The 18,629-nt window shown below is 46.8% G+C and overlaps 1 protein-coding gene across 2 annotated transcripts in view; it reads right to left on the bottom strand.

Annotated features, from left to right (window-relative positions):
- Positions 1 to 18,629, bottom strand: part of LOC128341629 (major histocompatibility complex class I-related gene protein-like) — a 56,819-nt gene that overhangs the window by 22,512 nt on the left and 15,678 nt on the right. For both annotated transcript variants that reach the window (XM_053287993.1, XM_053287994.1), the window contains exon 5: positions 17,232 to 17,516. In XM_053287993.1, the coding sequence (XP_053143968.1) occupies positions 17,232 to 17,516 (285 nt within the window). The remainder of the gene's footprint in view (positions 1 to 17,231; positions 17,517 to 18,629) is intronic.

Consider the following 18,629-nt stretch of genomic DNA (forward strand, 5'->3'; position numbering starts at 1 on the left):
TTGGTCTGTTCTGCCCCACTTCTCAGATCTTCCCTGTTCATCCCAAGCACTTTTGCTGGTGTGGGCTGCTACAAATTGGGGAACAACAGCTTGATTTTTCTTTTAAAAAAAGGTTTAGGGTTGCATTTGCAAAAGTAAACAGCAGCAGATATCGTTTCCTGTGAAAATATGGTTGCATGCAAAAAACAAAAAGAAAGGGTGGGGCTGTTGTGGTTAGACTGCTTTTCTGCCCAAGCGTTTTCCAAGTGATCTATGTAGGAAAGAAAGGACTGAGATGGTTCCCTGTCCCCAAAGGGCTCACCATCTGAAAAGAAACGCCCAGCAAGCACCCTGTAGCCACAGCCATTGATTGTTGCTGTAGCCACAGCCATTTATTTATTGGGATATTTATTGTGTTGGGGCTGGAGAGGGCCAGATGCTCTCCCCCTGCTCCGTTGAAGAGGCACGGCCAGCCACACTCTCCTCCAGGGGATGACGGCCAGCAGTGGGGAGAGGGAGAGACTTAACGACACCATTAGACAATTCAATGGAACTAACTCAAAATGAAATGCAATAATATCCAAGAACTCATGCTACACATTCCTTGTTACTTTCTCAAAGAATCACATTTGCTGAATCCAACTGGGAAGAAGGCAACGTTTTCTGAATTTTTTTTACAAAAGGAAAATGTATTCTACCAAAGACAACCACAGGGCTCTGTGGGCGCCAGGAGTCGAAATGACTTGACTTTATCTTTACCTTAGAGTTTGGCCAGAAGCAGCCATGGCAGGGAAGAGTCACGCAGGGAGGGGAGGAGATCGCAGCTTGGACGGGATCTGCCCCCAAAGAGTAGCAGGTTCATGGTCTGGATTAACAATGCTTTGAGAAACAGACGCACACAGAAAATGCCTCCCCCCTTCCTCATCCCACTATTCAGGTCATGAATGAACCCCCACCCCGCCCTCTGCCACCTTCAGGTTAGGGCCAGAAAGCAGGTGATCTCCCCACCCCCCGCGGGGGGGCTCTCCTGCTTCAGGGTGAGTTGGTCACAGCCACTTGACATGGTGTTTGAACTTTCCCACCCACTGCCACATAATCATTTCTTTAAAGCAGACCTAAAAATTCCCTCCATGCAAGAGCTCCTGCCAGCTCCTTGCATTCACCCTCGATGCAGGCTTGCCTGCCCTCGAAAAGGATCTTCCCTTTCCAGTTAGGCTGGGGGCAAATTCGGCTCCAGTTCTGCAAAGGGAGCGAAGGGAGACCTTTTGCCTCCCCACGGCCATTACTCACCAGAGCAGCCTCGGCCTCCCAGCACTAGGAGGATGGCTACTCCCAGGTACTTGAGCAGCCGTGTGGTCCTCACCATCCCCATGCTGCAAAGAAAGCCGCCTCTCTTCAGGAGTTCTTATTGACACTGTTCGAACTAACAGCCTCTCGCTCCTCTGGGTCCTCTAGATTTCCCCAATAAGGCAGATAGAAGCTTCTTGGAAAGGGACAGAAAGTGCCTGATCCAAAGAGAGGGTACTCTGCCTACAGCTGCTTTGAATATCACAGCAGCGGCTTTGAATATCAGCTGCTAGGCCTGGCCCATGTCTTACAGATTTGGAAGCTGAGGCAATTCAGGAGGAAAGGTTCACGGATCAGAAAAGGCAGCTCTGTGGTTTTCCGGCCCTGACTGAGTTACGGTGCACACAGCTCTCCGGAAGGTGACTTACCATAAACAAGCCCAACATGGTGCGTAATGAAAATATGACGGTTGAAGAGGAAACCACCCATCTGCAGTCCGTGTGTTTAAGAAACCGAAGGAGCTGCCTTTTACAGAATCATACCATTGTTCTCTCTAGCTCTGTATTACACGGACTGGCAGCAGCTCTCCAAGGTTTCAGGCAGGAGTCTTTCCCAGCCCTGCTTGAAGATGCTGCCAGGGCATGCAAGGGCACATTTAAGTGTTCTTGGTTCTTCCCTCTCCCCAGTCAATGTACAAAAAATGAGAAGCTAGAATGAACTTTCCCATGAATTTACTTGGCATTTGAAACAAACAATATAAAATTAAGACTTTTTATTGATTTAAAAAATTCATTAATCCTAACATGATTAAACTATATGAAGTAAACCACCCAGTTGTTCTCACTTTAAGAAACTTCCTGCTAAAAATTATGTATAAATGGAAGTATGTTAATGATCCAGGTAAACTGAAATGGCCTATTAATGTGTTGTGGTCCCCTTGATCCATAAAACAGCCCTGCTGGATCAGGCCCAAGGCCCATCTAGCCCAGCACCCTGTTTCACACAGTGGCCCGACTAGATGCTACTGGAAGCCTACAGGCAGGAGTTGAGGGCATGCCCTCTCTCCTGCTGTTACTGCCTTGCAACTAGTATTCAGAGGCATCTTGCCTCTGAGGCTAGAGGTGGCCTATAGCCAGAGGCACTCTTACCCCTGGACTTTGGGGCCAAGTCCAGGGCCTCCTCAGCCCCTGGGGCCCCCTAAATCCTCTTTAGTTGTTCCAGGAGGTGTGGTCACCCAGCTGAGCATGATGATGCTTAATTTGCAGAGGAGGGGGGGCCACCAAAGGCCTTTAGGTCCAGTCTCCAAAATTACCTAGGCAGGAGTCTCTCCCAGCCCTATCTTGGAGATGCCAGGGAGCAAACTTGGAACCTTCTGCATCATAGCAGGCAGGTTCTCTTGCCAGAGTGGCCTCATCCCTGTAGGGGGATCTCTTACAGTGCCCACATGTAGCCTCCCATTCAAATGTAAGCCAGGGCAGACTGTGCTTAGCAAAGGGGACAATTGCTACCACAAGGCCATCTCTCCTCCAAAACCTGCTCTTCCTGACAGCTGGGCAAGCGGGCCACCTGCTGCTCCCTCCACTGTCCAACAGCTGGTTTGTCCCTAGTCCCAAAGCCCATCCTTTCCACTGAGCTTAACAGTTGGGTTGCTAGTCAGTATGAGGACTGCCCACTGCTCTTCCCTCAGGGGGGAAGGCACTCAGCTCTGTTCGCTCTCCTCTGGCCTTCCCCCTTTCCATTACAAATCACACAGAGCTGACAAGGGCTCCATGACAGAGGAGGCAGTAAGAGCCTTAGAAGCTCCCGCTCAGAGCATGCCTCTCCCCACTGTTGTGGGAAATCTTCTGGAACCTTTGCCCTCCTGTCTGATTCAGTCACTTGCTTTCATCCTTTCATCATATTTGATGAAGAATGGGGCATCCTACTGAACCAGAAGGGATTAGACCAGGTTCCCACATTTGGACTTGCTGCTTGACTGAGAAATTCAACTCAATGAGGGTGGTGCTCTAATTAATTGTCTGTTTCATGATCATGAAAGGCAGAGTACAGGTCAAGAAATCTGACCAGCACTGGGCCCTGAGGGCATCCAGCAGCTAGTTTATATAGATTAAAAACAGCAAACAAATGAAACAGACTCTTCAATAAATGACTTTCCCACTAAAGTAGCTGTCTTCATACAGTGCCAACTAGCCTTGGCATAAGCTACTGTTTACTGCTTTGCCCACTTCTTATCAGCATCTTCTGATGCCAGTCATGTTACTTTTCTGCTGAGAAGTGAATTTGTCCCATACCCTTGGCTACATTTTATCTTTTCTCAGGCTTTGGTATTTGCTACCTCTTAGCAGAGAGAGACACACCTCACATTCTTAAACAATCTTGTTCAGTCCATACATTCTGTTAGAAGTCTGAAAACAATCTTTACACTTATTGATTATTGATGAGCCTGTATTAAACATTTCCATATCACCACTGTTTCCTGCTTCTTCTAAACAAGGCCATGGGAGTCGGGGAGATGGGGTCAGGTCCGTCTGGGGCTTTCGAGCAAACACTGGGAGCCTGAGCCTCCTAGACCTGGTGCCAACAATGCCACTGACTGGAATAGCATCCACGGAGAGACCACCACTGACCTACAGGAAAAATGCCTCCCTGAGCCCCAAATATGGCTGCAATTAAAACTCTGAGAAGCTGGGGCATAGCAAGGTTGGAGTGGGCCCAGAGACGAGATTTTAAAATGCCCCCCCTCAAAATCCAGGGCCTCCACACACTCCAGGCCCCCAAGGATTTAAGTCTGATATTTCAAAAAAGGTATGCTGCCTGGATATACATTTTATTGAATACACACATGTATACTTCACAATATATAGTGATATACATTGAGTACTATATATTTGTGCTACTTTTAATGCCTAGAACACACTAGAAACACTAATTATTAAAATGGGCCCCTCACTGCCAATTGGCAAAGGAGACTTTCAACCATGCAATGTGAGCCTATGTATGTTTTCTCAGAATTCTGAACAAATTCAGTTTGATTCCAGGAGGTTTTTCACACGGGGCTTTTAAAGCCCTTTAACACACATCTCCTCTGGAATGGAGGTCCTGCATTCACATGTTGGCCAGATTTACCCTGAAGTCCCTGTGAGTTTTTGGGGGGCAGTTCACACTCAATTCAGGTTTTTCACTGCTCGTTAAGAGTGTAGCCTGATTTATATCCGGAGTAAAAAAACAAATCCACTGTTTTGCATTGGTTCTTTGGGTCAACTTCAATTTCACAGTAAAGCCTCCCAGTAAACTTGCAGTAAAGCCTGCTGTGTGTAGAAGTCCAGGTAAGTGTGTGGAGAATTGCAGCCTCAGGCAGCAAATCTAACCACATTTAGCTGGAAGTACATTTCACTGAAACCTAAAGGACTTACTAACTAGGAAAGCATGTCTACTTAAAAATAAACTCCATTGCACTCAACTGTCTGAGATCCTTCCCTGGTAAGTGCATATAGGATTGCACATGCTCAGGGATGTAAACCAAACCAAACTAATTTGTGCTCCCAGCATATTTTGCTCCCCTGCCCTGCCTGCCCACCCTATCGTTACGCCCTTGTTCTCTTCTAGGTTCTTGATCTTGCCTCCATTGGGCAGTTCTTCTGTTTTTGTTATTTTCCCTCTGTTCATTATTAATGCAGCACACTTGTCTAGTCCAAACTCCATTGCTAGATCGCTAATGAATTTACGGACAGTGTTTAGCAGTGATTCAATTTCTGACTGGGACTTTCCATACAACTTTTAGTATCCATGTGTGAGGCAATGAATCGAAGGCTTTCTTGTAGTCAATTTATTATTATTATTATTTTATTTTTACATTTATATCCCACTCTTCCTCCAAGGAGCCCAGAGCGGTGTACTACATACTTGAGATTCTCCTCACAACAACCCTGTGAAGTAGGTTAGGCTGAGAGGGAAGTGACTGGCCCAGAGTCACCCAGCTAGTATAATGGCTGAATGGGGATTTGAACTCAGGTCTCCCCAGTCCTAATCCAGCACTCTAACCACTACACCACGCTGGCTCCAAATGTCATGGAAGGTGGCTCTAGTATTTTATTTATTTATTCATCATATTTCCATACCGCCTGATATGTATATCTCTAGGTGACGTACAAAATTTAAAATATTTACAAGTCACAAATTAAAATACATGACAATAAAAACAATAGTATAAAATAGTTATTAAAACAAGTTTTTAAAATTATTAGTAGGCAACAAAGTATGTGTGCACACAGACAATGACCTGTTCCTCTGCTTCCCTCCTTGTGCTTCGTGCAGGCTTTGCAAAGGTTTAAAGAGAGGTGCAAAGTTTGCAAGGAAGAGTTACATAGGAACATAGGAAGCTGCCATATACTGAGTCATTCCATTGGTCTATCTAGCTCAGTATTGTCTACACAGACTGGCAGCGGCTTCTCCAAGGTTGCAGGCAGGAGTCTCTCTCAGCCCTACCTTGGAGAAGCCAGGGAGGGAACTTGAAACCTTCTGCTCTTCCCAGAGCAGCTTCATCCCCTGAGGTGAATATCTTGCAGTGCTCACACATCAAGTCTCCCATTCATATGCAACCATGGCAGACCCTGCTTAGCTATGGGGACAAGTCATGCTTGCTACCACAAGACCAGCTGTCCTCTCTGTTGCTTCTGTGGTAGCAGTGGGAGGCAACTGGCTGCCCTGCTGGTGCCCCCATAATCCATTGCTTGAGACCACTGCCTCACCTTGCCTCATGAAAGGACCACCCCTGGTGAAAGAGGTGCTCACAAGCCAAGCAGCAAATGGAGGGAGGGGCATGGGTTGGGGACAACTGCAATCCCCCCTCCCACTGTCTTCCACCTCCGGAGGTTTTGCCTTCCCAAGAGTTTTGGAGCACCTTGATGATTCCTGGTTGATGTAAGTGCCTTTAATTAGCAGCTGCCTTCACTGCCCAAGCTGGGGAAATTCTTGGCGTAGTCCGCACTGCAGAGAGCTGCTTCCTCAGCAGAGTCTCTGCCCATTCTCTCAGGACCCAGCAGAGTCTCTCGCTATCTTCTGGCCTGCTTCATTCTGCTCGTGGCAGCCATCCTGACAAGACGTATGCCCAGAGCCTCCGTCTCAGAGATGGGTCTGCTGTGCTTTTGCACAACTAGAAGGTGAGTCAGCTCCAGAAACAGGCTCATTCAACATGGCCTCTGGAAACAAGGTCTTCTCCAGAGTGACCCCATGGTTGTGTACGCTTCCCCCCGAGTTATCCACCAAGCCAGTTTCCAAAAAGGCCAGGAAGATATTCTTTTTCCTTGAAGTTTTTAACTCAACCCTCCAAGGTTTTTCAAAACTGATATTTAAGTGCTCTTAGTTGAACAAGTGACAATTCATACTGGACAGTGAAAATGGTAAGCTGCCTCCTGTGGCCTGAAAGGTGGGGTAGCAAAAATGATAAACAAATATGCTACACACAAGAGCTCTGAGAACTGGCACGGAGAACCTGCTAACTGAGCAAAGAGCCATCTTTTAAATGTTTAAATATAAGAGACTGGTGATTCTCTTGTATTTAGCAGCAGGAGAGCAACTGGCCCTATCGAAACTCAGCACAGCATCTCTCCAGTGGCTGGTGTCTACCTTATATTTCCTTTTAGGTTGTGAGCACATTTGGGACAGGGGAATCATCATTTTTAATTTTTTTAAATGTAAACCACTTTGAGCACTTAAGTTGAAAAGCTGTATATAAATATTTGTGGTAGTGGCAGGAGTCGTCCTGTAGGATGCCCAGGAGCTGGTCAGGGGGAACCTGCTGTACTGCCTTTGGGGGCTCAGAGATCCCCTCAGTTTCCACCCTTTCCCAAAGAGAACAAGATCACTGTCCAGATCTATCTCATCTGATGACTCACACACAGCCATAGATGTTAACAAACCCGTGTTTTATTGTGAAAAGTTTATAAATAATATCAGTCAGCTGACCAACATCAGGTAAAAAACCAACATTGCAAGATGAATGGATATATAAATACTATTGTAAAAACTACATTCCTGAATTGATTTCTAAGACGCTCAAGGGAGCAATAATAATAATTCATTAACTTACTTAGCCACCCCATAACAAATTGTTCTTTGGGTGGCTTACACCACAGCATTAAAACATGAGATAAAAACACACAACAAATTAAAATCAGAACAGATCAAAAAACGGGGAGGGGAGAAAACAAAAAATACAAAACAAATTAAGACATTTTAAAAAAACACATATCCAAATTTAAAAGGCCTGAGTGAACAAAAAGGTTCACTCTAAAAAGAATGAAGTAATGAAGCCAGGTGATCCTCACTGGGGAGGATACTCCATAAATGGGGTGTAACCACTGAAAAGGCCCTCTGCCTTGTAGCCACCCACCTCATCTTGTTTGGCAGGAGCACCTGGAGGAGGGCCTCCAAAAAAGATCTTAAGGTCCGGGTTGGGACAAGGTGCTCTCTCAAGTAACCCGGTCCCAAACCATTTAGGGTGTTAAAGGTTAACACAAATACTTTGAAAAGAAACCATATGGTATTCCATAAAGTGCTAAAACACACATGCAGTCTCTAGAATGCAGTTGCGCATTGGGCTGATTTGGGCTGTGTAATTAGGGATGTACCTAAGCACATCTCACTCACCCTCCTGACTCACATCCCCCATCTTCTAATCGTGGGGGTGTGGTTTTTCTGAACTGACCCCCACCCTGCCCCATGACTAGAAGAGGAAGACACACCAGGAGGGGTAGCAGAATGTATTCATGTGTGTGTCTAATTGTGGTAGGTAAGACAGCTCAGATGCATCATCTGAACTTGTCTGTAGCCCACTAGGCAACAGCCATATGAATCCTGTTGGAAGATTTTCCTTGGTCCTTGGGACTGTTTGGAGTTGGAGACAAGGGAGCTTTACACAGTTGGCATCAACCATATGAGCGCTCCCAAACGGAAGCTTAGGCAAGAGGGTGCAATAATTGACAGATGCCCAACTGGGCAGCACCCAGGGCACTAGAGGAGCAGAGTATCCTACATCTGAAGAACACTCACATGTCTAAAGCAAAAACCATTTCTAATTCCGCCCCTCCCGCTCCTTTTGAGGTCTCCTAGCAGGGAATCAATGGTGGGAAAACTATAGGGACAAAAGCCAAAATGAGGACTCCTCTTGTGCAGGGTCTTGGAGGAAAGCATGGGTGGGGTGGTTGCTACTCAGAAGTCCAAGCAAAAGGGCTTCAGTATGTCTAACTAGTGGCCACCTAATGGCGCAACAGGGAAGTAATTTGCCTAGGGAGCAAGAGGTTGCTTGTTCAGATCCCCACAGGTATGTTTCTATATCGCAGCAGTGATATAGGAAGATGCTGAAGGGCATCATTTCATACTACGCGGGAGATGGCAATGGTAACCCCCTCCTGTATTCTACCAAAAGAAAACCACAGAGCTCTGTGGGCGCCAGGAGTCGACACCGACTCGATGGCACAACTTTATTTTATGTCTAACAAACTGTCCTGGTCCAGCATGGATTGCATTTTGGGGTGCAATTGCTCAAGTCCTCAGGACCCATTTGTAACTTTGCTCCATCTGGAATCTGGTTTCATTAAGGATTCCAGAATTGCTGAGATGCCTCTTGGGGCACAGCGGTAGGCATGCACAGGGAACACTGGGAGAGGTATTCCTTCCAAACACTTCCCCCATCTATGGGGAATGTACTTGGAAGGAATACTCCTGCCAGTCCGCTGTCACTGGGCTGGTATAGGGTTCGGCTCCCTATAAAAGTGACCCTCCAGAACTGAAGTGCACAGTGCTGTGTGGAGGGGGCTGCACTGGGAGCAGCTACCTCTGCAAAATATGGAGGGGGAAGGTGCAAATTGTTTGGCTTTGGCTTCATGGAAGGGCAGGTCTAGTGCCCAACCTCTCCAAGATGCGACATCATTTTAGTTGGCATTCTGCTTTTGCTGATTGGTCAAAATGGGGGGCGCTCCCTCCCAGCACCAAGCAGGTGTCAAGGCAGAAGTTGTCCTCAGGGCAAACCCAAAGTTTCCAAGGTGGCGGAGAGACTGGAAGCCATGGGCAATGTGTAGTAACAGATAATCCACACATCCCAGTTTATAGTTACCGTTTTCTTCAGTACCTGCACAGATACATGCAACTATACAAGCACGTGCATCCCGAAGGCAAGTATTATGGGCCCTGGAGTTCCGATGTGGTGGGCAGTCTCACATTTCTGTGGATCAGCAGCTGCACAGGCTGTGGCCCGAAGGCAAATGCGTTGAGTTTCCCTCTTCCTGTCAAAGGTTCCTCTTCAGGGGGCTTAGGAGAGGCATTTCATCCCCCACACAGGCTGCATTTCGCCCACAGGCTGCAGACCCAGAGGCACGCTGCTAGCTGCTGCCAGTGCTGGCCCAGAGTTCAGCTAGGAAAAGAAGCATGAGGTGAGTCTGGTAGGAATTCTTGAGGATTCACAGCAGGCCTTCGACAGGTTCCTTCTACTTTCTTCCTGCACTCATGCTTCATATAATTCTGAAGAAACCGAAAAGGAGACAAAGTTAAGCCAACCCCATGGAAGATCACTCTCATGCTAACCCAAGGAAGCCCAGCCTGGGTTAGGCTGCATGTGAGAACCGCCGGGATCGGGCCTGACGCCGGTGGGGCAGCGCCACCTAGCCTGGCTGTTCGCCAAGGTTAAGGGAGCAAGTGCTCCCTTAACCCAGGCCTCCTGCTCGTGGGTGAGTTCAGGCTGCTTCATAGGAGCATAGGAAGCTGCCATATACTGAGTCAGAACACAGGTCTATCTAGCTCAGTATTGTCTACACAGACTGGCAGCAGCTTCTCCAAGGTTGCAGGCAGGAGTCTCTCCCGGCCCTATCTTGGAGAAACCAGGGTGGGAACTTGAAACCTTCTGCTCTTCCCAGAGCGGCTCCATCCCCTGAGGGGAATATCTTACAGTGCTCACACTTCTAGTCTCCCATTCATATGCAACCAGGGCAGACCCTGCTTAGCTATGGGGACAAGTCATGCTTGCTACTACCAGACCAGCTCTCCTCTCTTTTAGACCAGCTTCCAGGCCCGCCACACACAGAAATAGGTGCCTAAAATGCCCATCTCCTGGTGATGTGAATTCAGTTCGTCCCTGGGTCCGCCTTAAGCCAATCAAACAGACACAGTGGGAATCAATTAGAGGCTTGGTTTAATGCTCTGCAGAATTCACATCACTGGGGCAATCTCCCAAGGCATCACACATGTCGCATAGTGCATTGCGGGATCCCCGGAGTCCGGGACACATTGTCCCACATTTGTGTGTGTGTGTGTGTGTGGTTTAACAACTTTACCAGCATTCAAAAGAGCCCTTATGACACTTTTTTTTTGGCCTGGCTTTTAGTAATCTTTGAGTTGTTTTAAATTACTGTTTTAATGGTTTGCTTTATTTTGTTTTGATGGTGTTTATTTTGGAGTCAGGCTGTATATAAAATAAATAAATAATTTTTAAAAACCCAATATTTCAAATTAGCTGGTTAAGTGGCAATGCATTATGCATGACAACACTCAAAGCAAATCTCCTTTGTAGATCTTATCTTTATTGCGTATAAAAGAAATTTTTTTTAAAAATCTGTAAAGAAAAGCAAACACTCTCCCAGTCACCTGAAGTGAATGAGAAGCATGGGGCAGGAGTGGGGAGATAAGAGTACTTTCCCCGAGCTCAGGATTCCCTCCTTGTTGGTGCTGAGCTTGGGGAAAGATCTCACACACACACCTGCTCCGGCCACCTCTCATTCACTTCAGGTGACTGGGAAAGTTTCAGCTTTTGCTACATAAGAATGCCAGTAAAAAAACAAGCATTGATAATGACATTTTATGTCAAAATATTTGCTTTTCTTTACAGAATTTTGTTGGATTCCCTTTTGTTTAGATTTACAGTTGGTCCAGAATGCAGCAGCCAAGTTGGTCTCTGGGTCATCTTGGAGAGACCATATCACTCCTATCTTAAAAGATCTACACTAGTTGCTGATACGTTTCTGGGCAAAATACAAGGTTATAACCTATAAAGCCCTAAACAGCTTGGGCCTTGGGTATTTAAGAGAATGCCATCTCCGTTATGAACGCCACAGCCCATTGAGATCATCTGGAGAGGTTCATCTGCAGTTGCCACTGGCTCCTCGGCGGCTACTCAGGGACGGGCCTTCTCCATTGCTGTCCTGAGGCTTTGGAACACACTTCCTTCTGAAATAAAAGCCTCCCCTTCTCTGACAACTTTAAAAAAGGTAGTCGATGCATTTGTTCACCCGGACTTCTAATTAGCTGAACTGGGCACAGAGCATCTGTGCCTCTAGTTCTCTCCCCTCCCCTCCCCGCCGCCTGCTCACTGGTCTGCCATTTGGCCGGCAGGTGGGCCTGGAGAGGGAGGCTACGCCGCCCTCTCCGCCGGGCCGTTCTCCAGTGTGGGCCAACCTGACATTTTTCTGGCAGGTGGGCTGGAGAGGGAGGCTGCATCACCCTCTCTGCCACCCGCACTTCACATTCAGCCCCAGTGTGGGCCATCCTTGCTTTTGGCCGGCAGGCGGGTCTCTCATTCATCACCGCCGCTTCCCCTGCTGCCAACTCCCCCACTGGCCCGCCGCCATTTCCCACCCACCCGCCGCCATTATTGTCTTCCTGGCCTCACCCGCCCAGCTGCCACCAGATTAGCCATGGGTATGTGTTAGCGATTTGTGTGTGTGTGTGTGTGTGTGTGTGTGTGTGTTTCAATTGTGTTCAATAGTTTTAACATTTTCAATTTTAATTGTTATGTTTTAATCTTTTTATCTGTTTTTATTGTTTTGCTGTAATCCGCCCAGGGACTTGCATTTTGGGCAGTATATATGTTATAAATAAATAAATATATATATATATATATATATATATATATATATATATATATACACACAATAAAGGAAGGTCTATCAAGAAGACTAAATAATATTATTTCCTCATAATCAAGATGAGTGTCAACTGTGCTCCACACACTTACTGTTGCAAGAGCTTCCAGACCCACCATCACTTCCTGCAAAAGAGAACAAACAAACAGGGAGTCAGGCTGGTTGCCTTTTATAGTGGGGGATCCCTCTCCTTTCTTTCCCCCTCTGTCTTTCATATTATAAACACACAGACAGATTTGAGTGCATGGTTGGCTTGTATAGGTAGAGGTGACCCTTCAGATATCCTGGCCCTTTCCGGTTTAAAGCTCAACATAGCACTTGGTTGGACCTGTGACCGGGGTGGAGTGAGGGATGAGAGCACTGAATATCAAGCAAAACGGGGGCTAACCTGGCAAAGAGGTACCTTTTAATGTGGTGATTCTCTTTATTTAGCAGGGGGAGAGTAACTGGCCCTATCCACCCCCACCACAGTACCTCCAGGGACTGTTGCTGGTGTCTATCTTATGTTTGGCTTTTTTTCAGATTGTGAGCCCATTGGGCTCATCTTATTTATTATTTCTCTGTGTAAACCGCCCTGAGCCATTTTTAGAAGGGTGGTATAGAAATTGAATAATAATAATAATAATAATATATAATAATAATAACAAACAGACAAACATCTGCCACACAATACACCAGATATCACTGTAGTCGAGAAGAAAGAAAAACAAGTCAAAATAATCGACATAGCAATACCAGGGGATAGCAGAATAGAAGACAAAGAAATAGAAAAAATCACCAAATACAAAGATCTACAAATTGAAATTGAAAGGCTGTGGCAGAAGAAGACCAAAATAATCCCAGTGGTAATTGGCGTCCTGGGTGCAGTTCCAAAAGACCTTGAAGAGCACCTCAACACCATAGGGGCCACAGAAATCACCATCAGCCAATTACAAAAAGCAGCTTTACTGGGAACAGCCTATATTCTACGACGATATCTATAACCATTGACAATAAAATTCTGGCATCCCAGGTCCTTGGGAAGGACTCGATGTCTGGATAAAACAAGCCAGTCAATAACACCTGCCTGACTGTGTAAACAAGAAAGAATAATTAATTAATATATTAAACTGGCTCCTGTGTTTTATGGCAACTGAAGTTTCCATATGCTCTACAGAGGCAGCCCCACCTGTATATAGTGCCTTGGAGTAACCCAGTCAGTCTGAATGTGATTAGGGTTTTTTTTTTAATTTGATTTAATTTCTATACTGCCCTTCCAAAAATGGCTCAGGGCGGTTTACATTAAAATAAAAACAATTAAAATCAATTAACACTTAAAATCAAAAACTATAAACACAATATAAAACCAATTAACAATTAAAACATTTAAAACAGTTTTAAAAACCCTGGAAGAGCAGGCCAAAGAGATAGGTCTTAAGTGCTCTCCTGAAGGCCAATAATGAACTCAGATTACAGATTTCTGCAGAGAGTTCCACAGCCCAGGAGCAGCTACAGAGAAGGCCCACCTCTGAGTCACCACCAGATGAACCAGTGGTAATTGGAGAGGAACCTCCTCAGATGATCTTAATGTGTGGTGGGGATCATGAATTACTTTGGTCCAGAACCATAGCCTTGAAGAGCTATTTTTTATATATATCTGGCCTTTCCCAGACCACGACATTGTGGAGAGGTGGGTGGGTTTTGTTATTGTTATCAGCAGCTCCACTTTATCTTCAGGGCCAGCCAAATGCCTAGACATTCACATCTCTAGGATGAGGAGAGCTGGTCTTGTGGTAGCAAGCATGACCTGTCCCCATAGCTAAGCAGGGTCTGCCCTGGTTGCATATGAATGGGAGACTTGATGTGTGAGCACTACAAGTTATTCCCCTCAGGGGATGAAGCCGCTCTGGGAAGAGCAGAAGCTTTCAAGTTCCCTCCCTGGCTTCTCCAAGATAGGGCTGAGAGAGATTCCTGCCTGCAACCTTGGAGAAGCCTCTGCCAGTCTGTGAAGACAATACTGAGCTAGATAGACCAATGGTCTGACTCAGTATATGGCAGTTTCCTATGTTCCTATCCCCTCACTTCCCTATGTTGGGATAAGGAATTGTCACTCACCTTGTGCTGTCTGTGTGTAGCCAGCTGGATATTTTTCTGCAGAGACAGAATCAGAGATATGGGGTCAAAATAACTCACAGAAACCATCCAGTCCCACCTTCTGGAGTGAGGCAGGGGTGTGAGATCTTAAACCAGTTCCAAGCCAAGAACAAGATTCCAGAAATCTTAACTGCTATCCAGTGGCGCTCTTAACCCTGGACTTTGGGGCCCGAAGTCCAGGGCCTCCACACCCCCTGGGGCCTGCCAAATCCTCTTTAGTCTGTTCTGGGTGGTGTGATTTGTGCCCTTCAAGAACCTACAAGTTAAAAAAACAACAACTATGGGGCCTCCAAAGACCTTTAGGTCCAGGCTCCAAAATTACCTAGGTGCACCTCTGCGGCTATCAGTACAATTAGGAGGCCTTTTCTGGTATCTACCCACCATCTGCTTTGTCTATTACAACCAGGAACAGCAGTAAGGCAAGGGTCTGTATGGTTGCCATGCTAGCAACCCTTAACATGCTGCTTAATAATGCTAGGTTTCTAAAAGGAAAGTCAGCTGTGGTGCTCATGACAGAGTTGCCAACTGACCATCAGAAATTGCCTGGCCTGTTGCTCTGCTTTTAACAGCAGCTAAAGGAGCCCGTTTAAAAGTTGACAACCCAAGTTTAGAGTGAAGTTTGACAGGAGGGAGAGGCTCAGAACAGACAAGTTGAATCCATGGTGCAGAAACAGAGCGACATCTAAGCCCTCAAAGGGGTGGACTCATGGAGAAGAGGAACCACTTCTACTTTCTCCCTCACCAACAGATACTCTGTTACTAACGGAATGTTTGTCTGGGGGTGGGGGGAGACTACCTAATTGTCTTCACATAATTACTTTATTACATTATGTCATTAAATGGTTACATAATTAAAATAGTCTTTACATAATAATTACATAGGACTCACTTGGAATAAATGTGTTTGGGATCAGAAAGAAAGTTAGGCGATAGGTTGGACTACATGGCCCTCAGGGTACCAGCGTTGGAGATCTGGATTTTGTAGATTCATCATTAGGAGAAGAGCCTTGCTTCTAAAGCATGGACTAACATGGACCAAGTGACTTCTAGGTATTTTGTGCTCTATGTCCAAAATGCTATATTCATTTGGTGGGGGTGACTACTTGTGCTTGCCATCAGGTTTGGGAGGTACCAGCAACCACTACTAAGAAACCCATACCCTCAGCATATAAAGGTAAAGAGTGCTGTCGAGTCGGTGTCGACTCCTGGTGACCACAGAGCCCTGTGGTTGTCTTTGGTAGAATACAGGAGTGGTTTACCATGGCCTCCTCCCACAAAGTATGAGATAATGCCTTTCAGCATCTTCCTTTATTGTGCTGCCCAGTATAGATCTTTCCCATAGTTCGGGAAACATACCAGCGGGGATCCAAACCAGCAACCTCTGGCTTGCTAATCAAGTCATTTCCCCCCTATACTTAATGAGAAAACCAGTTCACTTGATCTTTAGTGAAGTAAGACAGGCATCCTACCCAGCTTTGGGAGCTGTGTGCTCCTGATTTTCGGTGCTAGCAAAAACCTAGGAAGGAAGAGGAGGAGTGATAGTCTGTGAGAGAGGAACTGGATAGGGCACCGCCATCCTACCCAGCACTTGCACCCAGCATTTTGATGAAGCAGGAGGAAAAAGCCAGCATACCCAGCTCCTGTTTCACAGATGATCACTCCCTGCTCCTCCTACCTAGATTCCTGCTAGCACATGACTGAAAATCAGGAATGTACACAGCTTCCAAAGCCGAGTAGGATCCCTGTCCTACCCCATTAATAATTGTGTATAGGGATATGCTCGAAACGTGATTTGGTGACCAAATTGCAGCACAATCCCTATAAAACTGAGGACTTCTACAGCCCCTTTAACATGGAGGAGAGCAAGTCTATAGCTGCTGCTCCTCCACTTGCTGCCATTTCTATAGTCATGGCAGCTATGATCATACGCCAGTGGGGCATCTCCCAGCTTCCCCTGTGCGGCACCGGCACACACATGGCCTCTGAGCATGCGCGATGGCCATTTGTATGGTCCACAAGTATGGCAGTGGCGGTGAGTGGAGGAGGAGCAGGCATGGACCTGCTCTCCCCCATGTTAAAGGGCCTGTGGATTCGGACACCGAATCGCATTTCGAGCACATCCCTAACTGTGTGAACTGACTAGAGAATGACACAGAACCACTCTCATTGTCTCTCTCATCCACCTTCAGACACACCAGCAAATGCAGTCACTATTCACTTCACTTACTTGTGTAGAAGAATCTCCCAGCCATAAACAAGAACACTATGACAACCACGGCCCCCAAGGTGATTCCCACAATAAGCCCCACATTGGGCACTGAAGCAGAAGCTGTGGAAAGAAGAAAATGATTGCAGGGAACTCCTAGATAAACTTCCCAGTACTAGGGGTGGGCTGTGTGTCTGAAAAATAGGGGCAGCGACAGAGATAGCCAGCCTAAATTTGCCTGGCAGCAAAGGGATGCCACTTGCCATCATTTGTGGGGCCAAAGCTAATCAGAAAGTTTTGCAAGGATGTCTGGACTCTGTAGCCCTGAAGTTTCAGTGTCTGTGGCTCTTTCTTCTCAAACAGAGCATGTGACAAGAAGAACAGACTCAATCAAAGTTGTGAAACTGATAATGGGGAAAGCAAGACCTTCCCTGCAATGGCTCCAAAATTATGGAATGGCCTCCTCAAGGCAGATCTCTGGAGCTAAGCATTACAGGTCTGTAGAAAGCCCCCTCTTTTAAAACACATTTAGGTTCAAGCTTCTGCAGACTTACCAACTAAACACAGGGGACATCACCTGCTTTGTACTCTAAAGCACTGGGTTCTACTGGGTGCTGCTCTTGAGTCTGAAGTTAGTGTTAGGGGACTCTGCCTCCCTTCATGGAGGAATCTACCCTCCCCAAAGAAGCCTGCCACTCTCCCCAGCCTTCTCTCACCAGGCTCTCGATAGGTCAAGACCAGGGGCTCTGGCAAGCCATCATGTTCCACATGGCACTGGTAATGGTCCTTCTCTCTGGGGTCAATCTCAATGCTGAGCCAGGTGTGGTAGGTCCCATCGGAGTTAGGGGAGACCCCTCCATGGAACGTGTCCTGCAGCCAGACCTCCCCATCCTTCTTCCAGTTGATGTCGATCTCCTTGGGGTAGAAGCCATGGGCTCGGCAGGTGAAGATTTCCAGCCCATCATAACCCTCCTTGCGGGTCACCTTCGCAGTTGGGGGTTCTGCAAAAATGGTGTCAAATTTAAGTCCACTTCTATCATGGCTGGTAGGATGGATGCTGCAGTGTAAATGTAGGGAGAGAGCCCCTGTGGCCATCCGTCTCTATCTTCCCTACAATAGGGACATAGGTAGCTGCCATATACTGAGTCAGACTATTGGTCCATCGAGCTCAGTATTGTCTACACACAGACTTGCAGCGGCTTCTCCAAGGTTGCAGGCAGAAATTTCTCTCAGCCCTATCTTAGAGATGCCAGGGAGGGAAGCCAAGCTGCAGCCCCCTACCCCCAGAGTCCTCCCCACCCTCACTCGAGCCCCGCTCCTCTCCACAGGAGCAGCAGACTGGTTCCTTCCTCGCTGCCGCTACCACCATGGCCACTAATTTCCCCCAGGCTGCTAACAGGGCCAGGCCTGTTCCTTGCCTGCTGCTTCCCTCTGCCAATGGCCTCAGTAGCCCCAAATAGCAGCAGTGGTTGACTGGGCCCTTCCTTGCTGCCAATAGGTGCTGCCATGGCCTCTCATTCCCCTCAGGCTGCTGAAAGGCTCAGGCTCATCTCTCACCCTTCCTTCTTTCTCTCTCTCCCTGCCTTCTTTTTCTCTCTTTCGTTCTCCTCCACTCGCTCTTCCTCTCTGTCTTTCTTCCCCTCCCTTCTTTTTTCTTTCTTTCTCTCTTTCTCTCCCTTCTTGAACGAACCAATCTTGTTCATCTTGTTTCCTCATCTAATCCACACAACGGCAGCCTCCTTCTCCTGAAGGGGCTCTTTCCTCCCTCATGACCCCTCTCTTCACAGACCCCTGCCCACTATCTATCTATCTATCTATTCCTCTCCTCTACAATCAAGAATTTCCAGTTGCATTCCAACTGAACTTAACCATCACAGGCTCCTCCTCCCTATCTGCATATGGAATCTCCACTGCCCAATCACCACGGTGCTTCTGCTCACGAACTCTCGCGAGAGCTGCCATACACGAGATTAGCCTCGGGTATGCCTTCGAGAATTATAGATAGATAGATAGATAGATTCTCTCCAAGGGAGAGATGCTTATGTTGCTGCTTCTCATTCCCTGTTCTAGAATCATCATCCTTGATTGCTTCCTTCCATAAATCACACATTCCA

Source organism: Hemicordylus capensis, chromosome 2, assembly GCF_027244095.1.
Source record: "Hemicordylus capensis ecotype Gifberg chromosome 2, rHemCap1.1.pri, whole genome shotgun sequence".
Taxonomy (NCBI): domain Eukaryota; kingdom Metazoa; phylum Chordata; class Lepidosauria; order Squamata; family Cordylidae; genus Hemicordylus; species Hemicordylus capensis.